Source organism: Pseudophryne corroboree, chromosome 5 (genome assembly GCF_028390025.1).
Source record: "Pseudophryne corroboree isolate aPseCor3 chromosome 5, aPseCor3.hap2, whole genome shotgun sequence".
NCBI lineage: Eukaryota > Metazoa > Chordata > Amphibia > Anura > Myobatrachidae > Pseudophryne > Pseudophryne corroboree.
This window is the reverse complement of record NC_086448.1, coordinates 701,399,829-701,421,441: the sequence shown is the minus strand read 5'-3', so window position 1 is coordinate 701,421,441 and position 21,613 is coordinate 701,399,829. Positions and strand designations below refer to the sequence as shown.

At 44.6% G+C, this 21,613-nt stretch overlaps 1 protein-coding gene across 2 annotated transcripts in view; it reads left to right on the top strand.

Annotated features, from left to right (window-relative positions):
* Nucleotides 1-21,613, top strand: part of ORC5 (origin recognition complex subunit 5) — a 71,820-nt gene that overhangs the window by 15,293 nt on the left and 34,914 nt on the right. For both annotated transcript variants that reach the window (XM_063923893.1, XM_063923892.1), the window contains 6 exons: nucleotides 4,532-4,735; nucleotides 15,238-15,312; nucleotides 16,606-16,717; nucleotides 17,731-17,861; nucleotides 19,676-19,724; nucleotides 19,961-20,051. In XM_063923893.1, coding sequence (XP_063779963.1) covers nucleotides 4,532-4,735; nucleotides 15,238-15,312; nucleotides 16,606-16,717; nucleotides 17,731-17,861; nucleotides 19,676-19,724; nucleotides 19,961-20,051 — 662 coding nt within the window. The remainder of the gene's footprint in view (nucleotides 1-4,531; nucleotides 4,736-15,237; nucleotides 15,313-16,605; nucleotides 16,718-17,730; nucleotides 17,862-19,675; nucleotides 19,725-19,960; nucleotides 20,052-21,613) is intronic.

Genomic DNA, 21,613 nt, shown 5'->3' with positions numbered 1-21,613 from the left:
TGCACCAAAGAATAATCCTGTCTTCCAGGACCAGAATCTCACTCCTGTGGTGGCTGAACAGCTCTCACCTCCTAGATTGGTGCAGGTTCGGGATCCAGGACTGGATCCTGGTAACCACGGATGCGAGTCTCCGAGGCTGGGGTGCAGTCACACAGGGGGAAAACTTCCAGGGAAGATGGTCAAGCCAAGAAACTTGTGTACACATAAACGTTCTGGAGTTAAGGGCCATTTACAACGGCCTTCTTCAAGCAGAGGTGACAAGTCGTTGGGTAATTCCTCAAATAGACACAAGAACTTGGTATCTGCAAAGAATGAGTGGACCCCGGAACATGCATGTATATACATGATCAACGGGTGAGAGACAGTAATATCAATATTAAAATACATGTAATATGACAGCTTATGAACAGCGTTAATAAACACCTCGGTAGAGACTTAGGACAGTCCAACTAATTAAGTTCCAGAGGGATGACGACCTCGATTAGCAAGTAGGTTATCAATATACACAGAGACAGGGGCACGGCGGTGACATATCCCCTTCTCTGAAAGTACTGTCCAGGACACTTCCCTGTTGATACCTAACGCTATGATTGGTCAGCGGCGTCATGTGGGACCTAAGGCTGTGCCCCATTGGCCGGCGGCTGTATGTGACGTTCGAGTCCCGACGAAGATAGGAATAGGACAATGGATCCATGTGACTACGAACGAGCCGCTGATTGGACGATGTAGATCCGATTTATTTCTGGGTGCAGGAGGCGCTCGTGTTGCTCCCTTACGAAGCTGCCATAGCGCAGTGAAACACGCGTGTTGGGCACAGCGTGTCCACGTGTGTGTGTGTGTGTGTGTGTGAATAATGTTCTAAAACATATATATTATTGCTCAATGTGTATTACTATACCCTATGTGGGAGAGAGGCTCAGCTGCACTATGTTTTATAACATATGAGATGATATACAGTGATTTACCAGCTAACTGAGACCCTTTCTATGCTGTGTATATTCATATAGGAAGATATTTAAACCAGCATATGTTAACTATCTATATTCAGAAGAGTCAGATCAGATTCCATGTTTAAGTATCAGGGATAATAAAAGTGTGCTATATATACTTCTGGACACAATAATTATATCAGAAAATATCATTACAGGTACCAGCTATGTGCTGCATAGGCTATCATACACTGGAATAATACTAGGTATTCTAGTGGCTGTGATAATCAAACTACTCTTGTCACTGAGTTGTTACAGACTAATAATAGTGTGCTGAGATTTAAGCAGCCCAATGCCCCAGTGAGACATCAAATGTTATACAGTGTAACAAATACAACAGGCAGCAGTTGAGAGCTGAGGAGTAGCAGCACACTTTGTTGATATATTCAATCCAATACATTGTAGCAGACTCACTGGCAACATACATAAGCCAGCCTGCAGTTGAAGCTGTACAACTGGAAAAGCCATCAGGGAGATAGCACATTTAAATATATATATTATAATATCTCAACTTCATCCCTGTATGATCGTTTTGCATTTAACATCCATATCTTGACTTTTCTGGCCTCATCCCCTCTCATCCGTATTAATGGGACGATATATATTGCCACAAAGTTAATAAGCTTATTCACTTCACCAACCACTGAATCTAGACTATTGAGGTAAAATTACTAGAAAATAGTATTATTACATCCCCACGTGGTAGTTAAACCACACCGTAAAATAAATAAGGACCCCTTCCTTTAACGGTGTGAGTAATAAACGTGATGCTTTGATATATGTCAATCTATTGCTCAATGAAACTGACTTGAATTATACCAACAAGGATTAAGTTGTGTTGATAGGCAACTTGCTTTCTAATAAAATTGGGGATGCTATACCCCTAATGAAAGTAGGGTTTCCTGCATTTTCAGCCACACCTAATAAGGTCAATATTAACTTATATGCAGGCTGTTAAATGTTGATTGTGTAATACCAAAACTGGAATGGTCATATTCCTCAAAGTGATTTTTCCTATCAACTATATTGGGATCGACATTGCTTCAGTTTCATGATTGGTGTTCCCATTCCAGGAGCAACTCTGTAACAATTTGATGCGCAGAGATTTCTGTCGCAGCAGAGTGTGGTCTGGGAATTTGTATGTGGGGAATATACAGTGATCGAGAAGATTACCTACTGTTTAATCAATAGTCTCATACTCACCTACACTCATAGCCTCTGTAATAGGAATCCTTCCCATGAGGTATTATTATTGAGAGAAAACATATATATTATCAGATTCAGTGGAGTTATTTGAAACACTACAATTTAAAATATCAATTATTGGCTATATATGTTTATACAGTAACCCTGCAGGGATTTCATAGACAAACACCACACGTGGATACGCTTTTTAATCTTTATTCACATCTATTTATTTTCTTCATCTCACATATATGTTAGTCTCTGTCATTTTTAACTCTATGTTTCACTGCAGTCCGGATCAATTATACATATGTTCTATTTTTAATGAATATATAATCAAGGTTACATTTTAAGAAAAATTCTATCCTTAGCTAGTGCGTCAACATTACAGATTCCTTCTGTTTATTTTCCCCCTAAACCCTAATACCTCAAATAGACATGATGGCGTCTCGTCTCAACAAGAAACTGCAGAGATATTGTTCCAGGTCGAGGGACCCTCAAGCAATAGCAGTGGACGCATTAGTAACACCTTGGGTGTTTCAGTCGGCCTATGTATTCCCTCCGTTTCCTCTCATTCCAAAAGTGTTAAAGATCATAAGAAGAACAAAGGTACAGGCGATCCTCGTTGTTCCAGACTGGCCAAGGAGGGCTTGGTATCCAGATCTTCAGGAATTACTCATAGGAGATCCCTGGCCTCCCCCTCTACGAGAGGATCTGTTACAGCAGGGGCCGTGCGTGTGTCAAGACTTACCGCGGCTACGTTTGACGGCTTGGCGGTTGTGCGCCGGATCCTAGCCCGAAAGGGTATCCCCTATGAAGTCATTCCCACACAATTCTTCAGGCTAGAAAAGGGGTAACGTCTAAACATTACCACCGTATTTGGAGGAAATATGTGTCTTGGTGTGAATCCAAGAAGGCTCCTACGGAAGCGTTTCAGTTAGGACGTTTTCTCAATTTTCTACAAGCAGGTGTGGATGCGGGCCTAAAGTTGGGCTCAATTAAAGTACATATTTCAGCCTTATCGGTTTTCTTTCAAAAACAATTGGCCTCCCTTCCAGAAGTTCAGACTTTCGTGAACGAAGTGTTGCACATCCAACCTCCCTTTGTGCCCCCAGTGGCTCCATGGGATCTTACCGTGGTGTTGCAGTTCCTTCAATCACATTGGTTTGAACCCCTACAGAAGGTAGAGTTGAAATTCGTCACTTGGAAAGTGGTCATGTTGTTGGCCTTGGCATCCGCGAGGCGGGTGTCTGAATTGGTGGCTTTTTCTCACAAGAGCCCTACTTGATTTTCCATGAGGATAGAGCGGAGTTGAGGACTTGTCAGCAATTTCTGCCGAAAGTGGTTTCATCATTCCACATGAACCAACCTATTGTGGTGCCAGTGGCTACTGACGCCTTAGTGGAATCGAAGTCTCTCGATGTAGTCAGAGCTTTGAAATTTTATGTCGCCAGAACGGCTCGGATTAGGAAAACGGAGGCTCTGTTTGTCCTGTTTGCTCCCAACAAGATTGGGGCTCCTGCTTCCAAGCAGACTATTGCGCGCTGGATCTGTAATACGATTCAACATGCCCATTCTACGGCTGGATTGCCGTTACAGACTTCGGTGAAGGCCCATTCTACCAGAAAAGTGGGCTCGTCCTGGGCGGCTGCCCGGGGGGGTCTCGGCATTACACCTTTTCCGAGCAGCTACTTGGTCGGGTTCAAACACCTTTGCGAAGTTTACAAGTTTGATACCCTGGCTGAGGAAGACCTCATGTTTGGTCAATCGGTGCTGCAGAGTCGTCCGCACTCTCCCGCCCGTTCTAGAGCTTTGGTATAACCCCATGGTTCTTGATGTGACCCCAGCATCCTCTAGGACGTATGAGAAAATAGGATTTTAATACCTACTAGTAAATCCTTTTCTCTAAGTCCGTAGAGGATGCTGGGCGCCCATCCCAGTGCGTACTGTATCTGCAGTTATTAGTTGTGGTTACACACATGTTGTGTTACATTTATAGTCAGCCTGTTGCTGATATTGTTCATGCCATTGACTTGCGTTAAGTTAAATGCCACGTTGTACGATGTGCTTGAGGTGTGAGCTGGTATGTATCTCACCTTAGTTAAAACTTAAATCCTTTTCCTCTAAATGTCCATCTCCCTGGGTACAGTTCCTATAACTAGAGTCTGGAGGAGGGGCATAGAGGGAGGAGCCAGTTCACACCCCTTTGAAAGTCTTAAAGTGCCCATGTCTCCTGCGGATCCCGTCTATACCCCATGGTTCTTGATGTGACCCCAGCATCCCCTACGGACTAAGAGAAAAGGATTTACCGGTAGGTATTAAAATCCTATTATGTCTGTGCATTTTCTATTTTGCAGCTGCCTCATGCCTTTGTAAATTGTGTGGAGTGCTTTACAGCAAGGTTGCTGTTTGAGCAAATACTTAACCAGCTTCACAGTCACAACCCCGGTCCTGAGAATGAATATTCTTCTTACGAGAGATGTGACACCTTTAATGAGTTTGTCCGGCTGTATAAGAAAGCGGTTTCAAGTAAAGGATTAGAAAATGAAACGTTTTACATAGTGAGTAATGTCATTTCATTTACAAGCATGCACTTTATTTGCAAATATAGAAACCTAGAACTTGACACCAGATAAGAACCACTTGGCCCATCTAGTTTGCCCCTTTTTTACCTTTTGGTAACCTCAAACCTACTTGATCCTTAGTTCTTTGTAAGGATAGTCATTTGCCTATCCCAAGCATGTTGAATTACTGTACTGTCTTAGCCTCTACCACCTCTGATCGAAGACTATTCCACTTCCACTTATTCACTACCCTTTCATGAAGTAATTTTTTCCTTATATTTCCCCTGTACCAGCCTCCCTCCAGTTTCAGTGCATGTCCTCGAGTTCTAATACTTCTTTTCCTTTATGTATGTGTGTTATGTCCTACTGTATATCATGGCAGTGGCACACTATCAATTCTTTCTGAAGGTTCATTCTCAGTCATAGGAAATAGATTGGGGGCTTGATGGGCGCTTCGCTTTCTACGGTTGCTGCCTCTTGACTTCACTGTTGAACCTATCTCAAAGGGGTCCAGAGGAATTGTGAAGCCATGAAGATTGTGAGTGAAGGAGATGATGCTACCGTGTTCTTCTGGAATATAGGGATATATGTCTAGTAACCCAAGATAATGCTTATCCTAAATGGTTGGATTAGATTTATAGAGGGAACAAGAATCTGCAACCCAGTCATTTAGGATAAGCACAGTATTATCTTGGGTTACGAGACATCTATCCCTCTATTCCATCTTCTTCACTCATAATTCACAGTTATAGCCCAGTTCCTCTGCTGATATTTCAGATTCAATAATGCATCATTCTAAGTATGTTCTTAAAATCCCATTTGTTACTGTGCAGTTGAATGTGCTTACCAGACTCGGGGGGACATGTACTAAGCAGTGATAAGAGCGGAGAAGTGAGCCAGTGGAGAAGTTGGCCCATCAACCAGTCAGCAGCTCTGTATAATTTTATAGTATGTAGTGTTCACTCTAGGCTGTTTTAGCAGGACGCCGCGCCCTGCCCGTTTTTTAGCAGGCAAAACCCGCCCTGCCCCTTTTGCGGCGCCCTGCTAGAACAGCCGCCCGCCTTCCTGCCCTCCCGACTTGTATAGATGCCGTGCGCATGCGCGCGGCATCCATTCACGCATTGGGAGAGGGCTGGGGGAAGCCCAGCACCGACGGAGGTGCTGGGCACGCCCCCAACAGTGACGTCGCCGGCCACAGACGCTCTCTATAGTAGCGTCTGTGGGCCGCCCCGCCCCTAAAATGACGTGGGCGTGGCCACGCCCCCTAATTTGTGTGCCGCGCCCCCATTTTGGACGCGCGCGCGCACATGTGCCCCCGGAGTCCGGCACCCTGCCCCTTTTCACTCCTAGAGTGAACACTAGTATGCAAATTATAGATGTTACTTCAGTGCTGATTGGTTACATAGTTGTTGAGGTTGAAAAAAGACAAATGTCCATCGAGTTCAACCTGTATTATAATTTTTATATTAATTGCTGTATCCCTGGATATTTTTTTCCGCTAGGAATTCATCTAATCCATTTTTAAACTTATTGATTGAGTTCACCATTACTACCTTCTCTGGCAGAGAATTCCAAATCCTTACTGCTCTTACTGTGAAGAACCCTTTTCTCCGTTGTGTATGGAATTTTTTTTCTTCTAACCTCAGGGGGTGTCCTCGTGTCCTATGTAGTGTATTTTTGATAAATAAATCGTTTGATAAATCCTTGTATTGTCCCTTAATGTATTTATAATTATTAATGATGTCCCCTCTCAGTCGCCTCTTTTCCAGTGTGAACATATCTAACCTTTTAAGTCTTTCCTCATAATCCAGTGCCTCTAACCCCTTAACCAGTTTAGTGGCTCGCCTCTGAACCCTTTCGAGTTCCAAGATATCTTTTTTTTTTTTTTTTTATAGTGAGATGCCCAGAACTGTACACAATATTCCAGATGTGGCAACACCAATGATTTATACAGTGGCAGGATTACTCTCTCATCCCTTGTCTCCATTCCCCGTTTAATGCATGCTAACACCTTATTAGCTTTTGTTGCTGCATTTTGACATTGCGTACTGCTACCAAGTTTATTATCGATGAGCACTCACAAATCTTTTTCAACTACCGTTATCTCTACATTTTCCCCATTTTTTATTTTTTAAATGTATTTATTTTTCTCATACGTCCTAGAGGATGCTGGGGACTCCAAAAGGACCATGGGGTATAGACGGGCTCCGCAGGAGACATGGGCACACTATAAGACTTTGACTGGGTGTGCACTGGCTCCTCCCTCTATGCCCCTCCTCCAGACCTCAGTTAGACTTTGTGCCCAGAGGTGACTGGACACACACTAGGGGAGCTCTACAGAGTTTCTCTAAAAGACTTTGTTAGGTTTTTTTATTTTCAGTCTCCCTGCATCGTGGGAGTGAGGGGGAGAGCAGTCAGACCTACTTCTTCTGAGTTCAAGGGCTCTGCTTCTTAGGCTACCGGACACCATTAGCTCCAGAGGGTTCGATCACTTGGTTCGCCTAGCTGCTTGTTCCGGAGCCGCGCCGTCACCCCCCTTACAAAAGCCAGAAGAAAGAAGCCAGGTGAGTATGTGAAGAACCGAAGACTTCAGGACGGCAGAAGACTTCAGTAACGGAGGTAACTCGCAGCGGTCACGCGCTCCATGCTCCCACACACCAACGGCACTCGCAGGCCGCTGGGGGGGAGCGCCCTGGGCAGCAAGTTACTAGAAGTTATTGACGCTGCATACAGGCAGACTCTCTCCCTGGGCACCGTTCCGATCCCCCGCCAGACATTGCAGCAGTCACGCTGCGCGCCATGACTCCCACACGCCGACGGTCACTACGAGGGTGCAGGGTGCTAGGTAGGGAGCGCCCTGGGCAGCAGTATATAGATACCTTGGGGGTGACAGTGCATCTATACAGTGTCTTAACACTGTATAGAGACCCCGTTGACATACTGGAAGGTATAGTTGTTGCGGGCTGGAGCACGCCGGGGGGGGGTGGAGCTTAGCCTTCTTTACAAGAGACAGCGCCATTTTTCTGCTGGTCCGCGCCAAAAGTATGAGGGGACACAAGGTAGTGCTGTTTAGAGAAAGATAACACTATGTTTGCACTAGTGGGCTTGTATACTGTGGGTTATACATATGTGTTTATACTTGTGTGTTCCCTGTCGGATACCCACTATAGTTTAGTCGACATAGGTCGATAGGTGAGTGCTCTGTCAGTTATGCGGATCACAGTCGACTTCGCCGACTTTTCTGTGAGTTACCTGTCGAATATACCCTCTGTAAGCCATTTGTGTTTACATAAACACTTAACAGGTTCATTGTCGGCATCGCCGGAACCTGTTTGGTACTTGATACGGTAGATGCTGAGTCAACAGGCCGGTAGGGGTATGCTTGTTAAAAGAAAGATATGGGAGACACAGTAGTTTGTGGGTGACCCTGTCGACACAAACCGTTATTACCGGAGTAACTAGCTTATTCCTGTATGTATATTTTTATGTATAGGTATGGTATGGTATGGTATGGTTCCGTGGGCCTGTAGCTCGTGCACAGCCGTGGTAGCATTTGTGAGGGTGCGATGTTAATATTAAATGTGTGTGTGTATATATATATATATATATATATATATATATATAGATATAGATATAGATATAGATATAGATATAGATAGATAGATATATATATAGATATGTGTAATTGTGTATTACATTTTATATATATTCATATTCTGATTTATTCTGAATGCAGAAGTAATAGTATTCCTTCTCATGTGCTGCTCGCTCTGTTGATAAAGCTCTAGGTTGACCGTGACGAGTTGGTCTTAGATCCTCGCAAGGAGTACAAACGTTTATTCTTTTCCCGCTGTGGATAGAATACTGTGAAAGAACTCCTGGTCGATGCGGAGCCCTGTCGTAAAGGATCATACACAGGAAGCTAAGTGATATTTTATTTCTATACTTTGGATTTATTTGCTTTGCATGCACATAGGGGAGTATTATACTCTGATAGGCATCCGATAGAATTACCCTACAGAGAGTGGGTAGGGTCTCTTATATGGATTCTACTCTATAACATTGCAGCAGGTTGCCGCGTCTCTGCAGGAGGTGTGGCCGGGGAAAGATACTAGTGGGACGATAAAATGCTGTTTGGGGATGCCTTAGTTCTGTCGATCTCGGTGGATACCACTGATAGATCTAGCTTCGGAAGTTAAACTCCTTCACGACGGTTGGTGACGCATTCTTTTGTGGGATGCAGTCGTTTTAACCGGTTCGATATCGCTCTTTTTTCCTTTTCTGTGCAGACAATAGAAGGTGAAGAAGTAAGAGTTCTGCAGCCTTGTTAGGTTCGCAGAAGCGGATGTCCTTTTTTGGTTTTACCACATCCACCACATATCGCTGAGTCTATCTGGCTGGAACCCACTTCGGTGGGAACTTGTCTACTACTTTTTAGTCTCCCTGGGAATAGACTAGGGCCTGTGAGTTAATTATAGAATCCTAAGGGGGACATTCTGGCATTACAGGTGTTTCCTCTCACTGATTTTTCTAATAGCTTTTACCGTTCCCCTCTGGAAGGGGCGGTAGTACCCGATGACATACCTGAGGTGCGTCCGGTTCAGGGCATTGTCCTACTGTCCCTGGTTTTAAAAGAAAAAAGAGGAATAGGGTTAAATGCGTTATTCTCCGCATTCAGATTACTTGGGTAAATATCCAGGATTGTCTTCGCTATTTCACCAGAGGGATGGCAGTACGATCATTGTTAGACTGTACTGGGACACTCTCCTATTTAAGGTGAGGTCAAGACACAAATAGTGCAAACCGTTGTTTTCTCTCTGACTGGTCTTCAACACAGGGGAAGACTGTTCCTCCCAACGTCGCTGATGTCGGAGGTGGGTATCAGGGTAGATACGAAACGGTTGCAATTCTCTGTGTTCCTGGGGAATGAGGTCTGAGGATTCGGAGTCGGATCAAATTTGCAGTGACAATCCATCCGTCAGTGAAGAAGATGGGTGCGGACTTAGTGGCATTTTCGGTGAGCAGGTCAACTGCCAGAGTGGCTTTCACGGGGTCACTTAGAAATGTGGTCCGGGTCTCACCTGCACATACGCTGGAATATATTCTTAATGGCCTGGATTTCGCTCCTGTGGTGTCTGCTCAGTTCTCACCTCCTAGAAGGTTGAAGGTTCAGAATCCAGGATGGGATCCTGATATCTATGCATACAGATCTCTGAAAATGGGGAGCAGTCCTTGCGAGGGAAGTTTTTCCAGAGGAAAAGGTCAAGATGGCAAGCTTGTGTGCGATAAGCTTTCTTGAGTTAAGAGCTATTTTCAATGAACATATGCTTCGTGGTCGGACGTCTTGACAGCAGTGGTGTATGTGGGCCATTAGGGCGGAACAAGGAGCAAAGTGGCAATGGCAGGAGCTGAGAAAGTTTCCGCTAGGTGGAAAGACTGGTAAATGCTGTGTTAGCGGTCTTCGCTCCGGTTGTGAACGACGGGGAAATAGATTCCTCTGCGGACGTGGTCCCCGTCCGGGAGAAATACAGTCTTCATCGAGAAGTTTTCACTGAAGTGACAAGTCTTTGAGGAGTGCCTCAAGTGGGCATGTGGGCGTCTCGTCTCAAAAAGGGATCTCACGGATATTGTTCCGGGTCAGGGGACTCTCAGCCTATAGCAGTGAACGTCCTCGGGACACCTTGGGTGTTTTCAGTTGGCCTATGTGTCCCCTCCGTTTTCACTCTTCGGAAGGTGATAAACGTAAGAAGGTTAGGGCGATCCTCATTGTTCCGGTCTAACCAAGGAGGGCTTGGTATCCAATTCTTCAAGATTTACTCATAGAAGATTCATGGCCTCTTCCTCTACGTGAGGAGCTGTTACAGCAAGATCCGGGCGTGTATCAAGACTTACCGCGGCTGCGTTGGACGGCGTGGAGGTTGAACGCTATATCCTAGCCAGAAAGGGTATTCCCTGTAAAGTCATTTCCGCGCTTCTTCAGGCTAGAAAAGAAGTAACGGCAAAGCCTTAACACCGTGTTTAGAGAAATTATGTCTCTTGGTGGGAATCCAAGAAGGCTACTACGGAAGACTTTCAGCTGGGTCCTTCTTCTCCATTATTTGCAAGCAGGTGTGGGTGCAGGCCTAAAGTTAGGCTTCATTTAAGTGCGGTTTTGGCCTTATAAATTTTCTTTAAAGGAAAAAAAAAAAGAATTCGCAATCTTTCCGGAAGTTCGGACCTTCGTGAAAGGAGTACTGCACATCCAACCTCCAGTTGTGCCCCCGTTGGCACCGTGGGACCTTGACGCGGTGTTGCGTTTTCTTGTGTCACACTGATTGGGACCTTTGTGAAAGGTTGTATTAAAATTTTGGAGAGTGGTCATGCTATTGGCTTTGGTGTCCACAAGGCGGGTGTCGGAAGTAGCGGCTTTGTCTCACAAGAGCCCTGTTTGATCATCCAGGTGGATAGAGAGGAATTGAGAACTCGGTTAATAGTTCTGCCAAAAGTGGTTTCTGGGTTTCGCAGAAATCAGCCTTTTTTGATGCCGGTGGTTACTTAGGCATTAGCTGATTCAAAGTCTCTCGGTGTAGTCAAGGCTTTGAATATTTAGGTCGCCAATTTGGCTCAGATTGGGGAAACAGAGGCTCTGTTTGTCCGGTATGCTCCCAGCATGACTGGGGCGCCTACGTCTATGCAGCCTGTTACACGCTGGTTCTGTGTTACGATTCGTCGTGCTTGTTCTACGGCTGGATTGCTGTTACCGAAGTCGGTGGAGACCCATTCTACTAGGAAGATGGGCCCTTCTTGGTCGGATGCCCGAGGAATCTCGGCGGTTCAACTTTGCCGAGCAACTACTTGGTCGGGTTCAAACGCTTTTGCTATGCTCTACAAGTTTGATACCCTGGCTGATGGGGACCTTTTGTTTGTTCAATCGGTGCTGCAGAAGTCGTCCGCACTCTCCCGCCCGCTCTGGAGCTTTGGTATAGACCCCATGGTCCTTTTGGAGTCCCCAGCATCCTCTAGGACGTATGAGAAAATAGGATTTTAATACCTACTGGTAAATCCTTTTCTTAGTCCGTAGAGGATGCTGGGCGCCGTCCCAGTGCGTACTGTATCTGCAGTTATTGGTTTTGGTTACACTCCTGTGGTGTTTCTTTTCAGTCAGTCTGTTGCTGACGTTATTCCTGCCATGACTGGCGATATGTTATTATTGGTCGTGTTTACACACAGGTTGTGTTACATTTTCGGTCAGCTTATTGCTGTATGTTTTTCATGCCATCGGCTGGTGTTCTATTGAATACCACGTTCTGCGGCATGTTCGTGGTGTGAGCTGGTATGACACTCACCGTGTTTAAACAATAAATTCTTTCCTCGAAATGTCCATCTCCTCTGGGCACAGTTTCTAACTGAGGTCTGGAGGAGGGGCATAGAGGGAGGAGCCAGTGCACACCCAGTCAAAGCCTTATAGTGTGCCCATGTCTCCTGCGGAGCCCGTCTATATCCCATGGTCCTTTTGGAGTCCCCAGCATCCTCTACGGACTAAGAGAAAAGGATTTACCGGTAGGTATTAAAATCCTATTTTTAAATTCAAACTTTTTTATTGAAAGATTTTTCATATACAGTACAGATAGACAAACAAGTTATAAACCCTCCCCAGCAACTGACATATAAGACAGTAGTACCATTGCATTTGGTAGACTCAAGAAAATTGTTTAAATTAAAAGAGGCAATCAAATATGTGCAATATTCTGGTATCATGTGTGGTTCTTGTGTTCAGATACATACTAAAAGTGCATCAGTAGAGTCAACGAATCAGAATCATATCGGCTACAGTTTAGTGAAACATCCTCATGCGACCAACAACATTCAGTCAGGGACACAACTACCGATGTATATACGGTGAGTTCAACCACCTTTCCCAGATGCAATAGTATTTTGTTTCAGCACGTCTACTCATATATACATACTTTTCGTGTTTGACAACCTCGTTAGTAAGAGATATCCAGACCGCGGTACAAGGACCGCTAGCGGACATCCACAGTCTGGCTATACAGACCTTGGCTAGCATACAGAGGTTGGCAATATACTGTTGCATATTTTGTCAATAGCATCATCATCAAAAGCCGCTAGCAAGCATATAGCAGGTGTGCAAGCATCCAAGGGTATCCCGGTGGAAACCAGAACACGAATAATCTCGGTCCAGAATAAATTAACCACAGGGCAGGACCATAAAAGGTGCCAGAACGTGCCCTCCAACGAGTCACATTTAGGGCGTTTAGAATCCCCCCTACCTCCCATCTGAAGCAAGCACATAGGTGTAATGTATACTCTGTGCAGTATGAATAATTGAATCTGTTGAAATGTCGCTGATGTGGACGAAATACGAGGGCCAGTCAGGGCAGCATCCCAGGCGTCCTGAGACAAAGACCCTAGGTCCGCCTCCCATTGTAAGCGAAGGCGTGGCATGTCAGTCATATGGTGTGAAGCGAGCAGGTTAGAGTATATCTGGGACGTGAGATGGGAGCCATCCAAGGACAGCAGCATTAGCCTAACAGGGGACTGTTGTAGCTGGATCGAATTGTCAGGGAATTGGGCAGAGCAGGCGTGCCGCAGCTGTAAGTAGCGATAAAAGTAAGTATGGGGAATCAGATAATCCGTCTGTAGTTGTGCGAATGATTTAAACACATTCCCAGAGTATAACTGCCCAATGACATAAATGCCCCATCTACCCCATACTTCACGGAGCCTAAAACCCCTCAGTTCCTTAAACCCAACGGTACCATCTAAGGGAGCATCCGGGTCCCATCCCTCACTTACATTTTCCCCATTTAGTTTATAGGCTGCCTGATTGTTCTTCGTCCCAAAGTGCATAACTTTACATTTGTCTATACTGAACCTCATTCTCCATTTTTCCGACGAGACCTCAAGTCTAGATAAGTCATTCTGTAGAGACTCAACATCCTTGTCTGAATTAATTACTCTACATAGTTTAGTATCATCTGCGAAAATGTACACTCTGCTTTCCAGTCCCTCTCTTAGGTCATTAATGAATATGTTAAACAGCAATGGCCCAAGTACTGAGCCCTGAGGTATTCCACTGAGTACTGAAGCACATTCAGAGTACATCCCCCCCTTAATCCCCACTCGCTGTTCCCTATTGAACAGGCAATTACTCACCCAAGTACAATAGTGCCCAAGCTCTCTTAGTTAGCCAGAAGCGAGAGCCATGGGCAACGTCTCCACTGGCTCACTTCTCCGCTCTTATCACTGCTTAGTAAATGTTCCCCTCACTGATTATGGTGCTGATAGGCCGTATAATTGCTTAGTGTGTATGCAGGAGCATTAAGCGGCTCATGCATCAATTGCACAAATCCTGATTCCCCGATAATCTGATCTGGTTTGTTGATCGACATCAAACTGCAATTATTAGCAATTCTAGGCTGATCGACAAAATACAACATGTTAAAAAAAATCCCCTGATCAGCAATTCTGAACCAAACAATATCAGAAGTGAAATTGTCCAACGTGTTGGATTTTGCCAATATTTAAAGACCATAATCGGCACAACACAGGATTGTGGCAGGTGATTACTGATGTATGGGCTACAGTAGTATTTGAAGGCGATTAAACCGCTTCAAATGCTCTTGCAATAGTCAGATTGGGAGGACAATGGGGGTCATTCCAAGTTGATCGCCACGCGCAAAGTAATATTACAACGAACGATGTAGTTTCACACAGGGTCTAGCGAAGCTTTTCAGTCGCACTGCTGGCCGCAGAGTGATTGACATGAAGTGGGCGTTTCTGGGTGTCAACTGACCGTTTTCAGGGAGTGATCGGAAAAATGCAGGCGTGCCAGGAAAAATGCAGGCGTGGCTGAACGAACGCAGGGCGTGTTTGTGACGTCAAAACAGGAACTGAACAGTCTGAAGTCATAGCAAGCTCTGAGTAGGTATTGAGCTACTCTAAAACTGCACAAAAAAATGATGCCGCCGCTGTGCGATCCTTTCGTTCGCACTTCTGCTAAGCTAAAATACACTCCCAGTGGGAGGCAGCGTTTGCACGGCTGCTAAAATCTGCTAGCGAGCGATCAACTCGGAATGAGGGCCAATATACCATGTGCTGCACACACTGTCGTTCCCAAACTCCCAATCCCCTTGTAGAGATCAAAATAAAAGTACACACAGAGCAAGAAATTGCTCAGTGTGTGTGCGCGCCAATCTGATCGCTCCGTTGGATCAGCTTTAAAAAAAGCACTGATTGTAATTTCATAGTAACTAATTTTATATGGACAGTTGGCCATCCATGCTTAGACACAATCAGCTGTCAACCGGTGTTTGCCTGTACTCCATACTTCTTTGCTTTTAGGGCTTCAGTCTTATACAAATTTCGCACAATTACTTTTAAATCTGTAAAATTTCCAGTTTAAGCTATAAAAAGGCGATTCATAAAATGAACGTACAGTTTCATTATTGTGCTGTAAGTAAATGCAGTTGTTAGTATGATACACTTCCTTTCATTAGGTCATTGATAAAGCAGACGTACTGCGGGAACTTGATGCAAACCTGTTGCCGGGCTTTCTCAGGCTTCAGGAACTGGTAAGTACCAAAATATTTTTTTCTTTTTTTTTTTTCTTTTTTCTTTTTATATATGTTCATTTAATAATATTACATGCACAAATGTATCTGACTGATTTACAAGACAATAAGGGACACTAAGCATTGCTCAAGTGCTCTGGGGGGGGGGGGGGGGGGAGGTCTGATCTTCCCAATATCGATGCACTATCTGTCACAACATCGACTCCTCATCCAGTCCCTGCCTGGTGTAGTGTCTCATGTGTAACTTTAAGATTTGTGCACACTATGGCTGTGGCGCTGTGAAAAAGTTTGCAAGAGCAGGCTGAAAAACACACCACGAGACCACTTCTTTTTGTGATGATTTTAGGTCACCTCTCAGTCTCCACGCTGAAACGCGCATGGGTCACAGATGCCATGTTATAGGCCTATACCATTGCACAATTTGCGTCGTGTGTGTGCGCAGTGAGGGTTTCCTAGACTCTTCCTATAATATTAGTTGTGAGCACAAACCTAATAAGTTTTACTATTCTTGTTAAAACCAAACAACTTTGATGAAACAAACATTCTCTTTAGGATGTAAAATAATTACATACAACTGTTATCTGAGGCCACGCAACCAATTAGAATGTTCCACTGAAATTAATTCATTATTAAACAACCAGTTTATCTACATATCGGGCACATCCGTTTCGACATGGACAAAAGGTAGACACTATTTTTCCATTTGTGAGGTTAGTGTGGGTAGTTTTTTCATCTGGAACCACTATTTGTAAAAAAAAAAAAAATGTGGCATCGTCACGCTTCAGGCACGGTGTCTAGCTTTGCCCACCACGAGGTTACTAAAGGTTATGATTTGTGACATGGAGAGTCAAGGATGGAAAAAGTCCAAAAACATGAAAAGACCCCCAAAAACGTGTCAGCGTTTTGTCCATGTCGACCAATAGTCTGGATCCCATCATACTGTATGGAGCACATCCAACACATGGTTCTGACATCAGGATTCCATTTCCCAAAATACCATTTTCTGCACAGTCTCCTCTCCAAGAGAGCAATGTCTTCATGATTCAGCTCAGTCTTTAGGGTATTCATTTCAGCAGTATTCTTTCTGTGTACAGCAGTCCTTCCAAACTGTGCAAGGTCTCTCCCGTGGTAGGATGTGTGTGTACAATCCGCAGCAAAACCATATACTTTTGAGTTCGTGTTTATTAAAATAAAATTGATCATAAACTTAAAGGTGTGTGCTTTTTTTTAAAAACAAACAAACATTGTTTTTCAGGATTTTTTTGGTTACTTTTATTCCCTTTAACATTACAGACCAGTAGTAACGTAACAGTGATATTTCTGACTGAAATAGTTTGGGAAACGTTTCGTCCAAACACTGGCTGTCTGGAGCCCTTAACCATATACTTGGCGGACTACAGTAAAGGTATTTCTGATATATTCTCACTTAGGGGTCTATTCCTCATGTAAAAAAAGTGTGGTACAGTATGCTAATTGAGGATTGAACTCTCAGTGAGTCTATTATAGACATTAGAGGCATTTATCTTGCTCCCTTTACTTATCACTTCCAAAAAACTGCTCTGTTTGTGGAAACATCTTTACGGAAGTGTGAGACACTTCACTTGCTGCTTCTGTGTTTTGTTAGGAGAGGGACAGTGAACCCAAGCAGCAGGGATGGACAAGGGCAATAGCTCCTGGGAGACCACTATAGAAGCAGCTATGTGGCCTCACCTGTGCAGAACACTGCTGATGCTAGTAGCTTTCCTATGCGCCGCTCTTACCCGAATCCCAGCTTTCCATTAGAGCTGGACAGGTGAGCTGCACTGGAGGGGAGAGGGACCTGGGGTGAGCGGGGTCCTGGTACTTTATGGGTTTGTGCAGGTGATAATGAGGTCCGGCACCCGGGGGATGGAGGCTACGGGCAGGAGGTGGGCACCGGGCTGCAGACTCTGGGGAAGGGATTTAAAAAGTTTCCTTTCCGGCACAGGCTACAGCGTAAAAGCCAGCTTGCGATATGATTTGAATGTTGTATGCCATATCAGGCGTACAGTAACGCTACCAATCATAAAATGATTTTAGTGTACAGTGTATTCTCTTTCTGAGACCAAACTTTTACATTATGTATGTTTCTGAGCAACTGCAATGAGCTTGAACCATTAGCAAAAATGGGCACAAATCAGACCCTCCAATAGATACACAGGGGGCAAGTTTAAGGAAGGGGTTATAAATAAGGGGACTCATTTCTGTGAAGTGCCTTTTCCTCATCTCCTATGGAGAGAGGAGTGAGATTGTGTGGGAAGGTGGGGTGGAGCAGTGGGAAGCAGGACAACACAGGTTGGTTAGTGGTAAGAGCGGGGTCCTCCAAGAAATATGCTGGAAATTTCCGCTGTCACACACCACTCTATGAAACAAAGTTTATATCTCCAGTTTGTTTTGTAGCGGAACTTCAAAAGATCCTGTCCAGCGATTACCCCGAGCAGCACTCTGCAGAGTTCTATGCATCATACATCAATATCCTGCTGGGCGTCTTCTACACGGTGTGCAGAGACATAAAAGAGCTGAGGCATTTGGTGAGCAGTCTTGTGCAAAGTATCTTATACTAATGTAACTCTTAAGGCCCATACACACTGGGCGATTTTGAGCTGAAAGCCTCTCACTTTTGGTGTGTTGAGCTGCTTTCAGCTCAAAGTTGCCCAGTGTGTATGCCCCGGTGATGAGCGCTGATGTGCACTCCCGCTTCATCGCCGGCGGCAGCCGTTCTTCTGCTGGTATCACGAGCAGATGAATGGCGGGGTGAACTGCTTTCCATAGCGTCCTGCCCGCTGACATCGCTGGGCAGGGGGGAAAATAGCTGTGTGTATGCACTGAGCGATTTTCAGCCCAGTGATGTCAGCGATCATCACTGTGCATACCCGCTGGGCAAAATTGCCCAGTGTATATGCACCTTTACTTGTAGCTACTGAGTAATACGTAGCTTAATACCATAAATATGTATGTTTCAGACTGCTTTGGTTTGTGTAATGTATTTGATGTGCGTTTTCTGCAATAGTTATACCTTTTCTGTACAATGTATAGGTCCATTAAGTACCGATGGGTAGTGTTTTTGTATGTATGTCTCCACCAACAGAAGCAACACCAAACTATTGTGTTTTTATAAAGAGGGAAGCAGTCCTATAGTGTGGGTGTATAGAGACATATTTCAGACATCTGGTATTGATTCAAGACTGTGTACACCCTGTGCAATAATCACACCGAGCGGCTGAAGCTGGCTGTTTGGCTAGAGGTTCTCAAACGCGGTCCTCAAGGCACCCCAACAGTGCAGGTTTTAGGCATATCCATGGCTCAGCACAAATGGTTAAATCAAATTGACTGAATTGCTAATTAAGTCCCCTGTGGCCAAGCTTGAATAAACTTAGGACATGGACTGTAGGGGTGCCTTGAAAACCGCGTTTGAGAATCTCTGCCCTAGTGTGGTACACGGTTTTTGACAGAAAACGTTTTCACCATTTTACACTGCACACATAGGGGTATATTCAATTGAAGTCTGATCCATTCCGACATGCATTTGTCAGAATGGATCAGACAAAGGCTATTCAAATGGCCATCTCAATTCGACTTCTAAAAAAAAGTAGAATTGAGATGATGGAGCCGAGAGGAAGAGACGGGGGAGAGCAGCTTTACAGCAGCATTGTAGTAGGATGTGGCACCGCCGCCAGACCTGACGGCAGCGTCCACCCTACTCCAGCAAGCGAGACCTCGCTTGCTGGAGCCAGGTGGACGCCGCCGTGAGATATGCTGTGCTGCAGCCGCTGCTCCAGCAGTCGGATTGAGATGGTCGGAAAGGGGGCCAAAACCTGTCTGATTTGGCCCAGTTTCCGACAGTAGCACCCTCTTTTACGCACCTGTCTGTGGGACTATTCCCTGTCTTCGTGGTGTGTTGCACCCGTCTGTAGGACTGTTTCCTGTGTTAGGGGTGTGTGGCCTTTCGTCTTCTCAGTTGTGTCTCTGTGTGACGTGTCTTCCTTTTCCTGCAAGCTCCTGCCTTGGGCTTGCTATTCAAACTGGCGGGGGACAGGGAGGCAGGGCCTGCTGGGTAATTTAAAGTAAAGTGCCTGCCTACCTACCAGCCAGCCTATACCCCAGCATAATGCTCCTGTTCCCCCTATGGACTCAAATAAAAGGATTTATCAAGGTAAGACCATATATGGTGTATTTGGACTGTGGCTATGAACATGTTTGTGCCTGAAAATGTGAAAGCTGAGGAATGTAATTTAGAACACTGGACCGAGATGTGGAAATGTTTACTTTGCTTCTTTTTACCTGTTTGTGCAGTGTTACTGTTTACTGTGGTTTACACATAGTTTTGTTTTTGTGTTCCATGTAGGCTGCGCTAAACTTTCCAAGATTTTGTGAACCAGTGGTTAAAGGAGAAGGTAGGTTTAAGCTGGACCTCACTGTGAAAACTGGCAGCAGTTTTTATATTTTTGCCTAAATACACATGCACTGCACAAGAAAGATTTGTAAATTGCAATATTAAAACTTGCTGCACTCCTTTTTTCTTTTTTTTCTTTTTTTCTTTCCTTTACCTTCCATTTAACAAATGATGTCGTCTTATTTCTGCTGTGAAATGATCCTGCATGCTTTATATAGTTTATTTACTTGCTTTCAGCAAAGGAAAGTGACTCGCATAAACTGTGGAGAAACATTGAGCCACATCTGAAGAGGGCTATGCAGACGGTCTATCTCCGGGAGATATCAAGGTACCCATGTTATATTGTTAATTGGAATTCTTAGCTGTGTGGTAATGAGGCTTCAGTTATATCTATGATGGTGATTATAACAGTATTAACACACACAACATACCAGTCATGGGACTCATGGCACTTTACATTTTACATTACATTTTACAAGCAATTTCATAAATGGATGTTCACTGCGTGTGATCTTTCCATATTTTCATAAGGAAGCATTACAGGGAGATTAACATCTGTTACTTTAGCTTCTTGCTGTGTCAATATGTTGAGGTCCGGATGGCTGTTCAATTACTGTCATTGGGTTTACAGCACTTATATAATCTATACTTTTGATTGATATAAGGTATTAAGCTGTGACCCCACCCCCCCCTTGAGATCTTGTTGTTCAATATTTATGCATAGCAATCAAACTGTAAAGTGTGAAGACCCAATTCATTCAATATTAAGGGAGATATTCAATTGTTTGAAAAGTCAGTTGGGTGTCTGTTTTTTTTCCTATTCATTTGGGTGTCTGTTTTTTTCCTATTCAGTTGGGTGTCTGTTTTTTTCCTATTCAGTTGGGTGTCTGTTTTTTCCTATCTAATAGGAAAAAACGGACACCCAACTGACTTTTCAAACCACTGAATATCTCCCTAAGTCTTTTAAGTCAATCTCCCCCCTCAACCAATTTTCAGCTATACTTGTATTAATCTCATCTATTTCTCTTTCATCCATCTGGGGGACGCTGCGCACTTACTGATGAGTTAGAGGTGTGTGGTTGTGGAGTTTTGCACAGAACTATTAAAACCTGACTCCTCCCCCTCTAACCCCTCCCATCTCCTTCCTGCCTAGCCAGCACCTCAGTTTTAGTTTTGTGCCTTGGAGGACAGGCACAGTTTTTCTTGCTCTTAGTTTTTAGTTAGGTTTTATTTGCTCTTGTTTTTTCTAATATGCTTAGTCCCTGTTCACAGGTGACAAGCATGTTGTGAGTGAGGTTAGATAGATAGTAGACGGCTGTGCATCTCAGTCCTCACTCACCCTGCCTCTGGAACAGTCACCATGCCAGCGGCCTCTGGGACTTTCCTTTACCAGACACAGCACTGAGGAGGCTTCTAATTCAGGTAGGACAAGTAACCTGCTCTGGCAGTGTTTTCTATTGTCCCCGATATTACCCTCTCCCTCACAGTGCAGCCTGGGTGTTTGCTAGCGGCTTCCAAGCGCAGCTGAGCGGAGGATCGGAGCTCTCGAGCGGAAGGTCAGAGCTATCACCACTGCTTTATTCCGCTTGCTGTCTGTGTTACACAAACGGCAGCGGGACCGTAGTGGAAGGGGAGCCGCTAGCCGCGGCCGTCCCATTTACTGAAGAGCGCAACGGGTCCTTTCACTGAAGGGGATCTACAACAATTGGCGGTCTCTTGCTTCCCGCCACTGCTCTTACCGCTCTGGCTGCCGTACTGCTCCGCTATCAACTAAGGTGGCAGACTCTAACTGCAGCTGCCATTTTAACACACGCACTTTCTTAATGAAGCTGCGCAGCATCCTAAGGAGGGATAGGGGATTTTCCACACGGCCTATCTCACCCTGTTAAG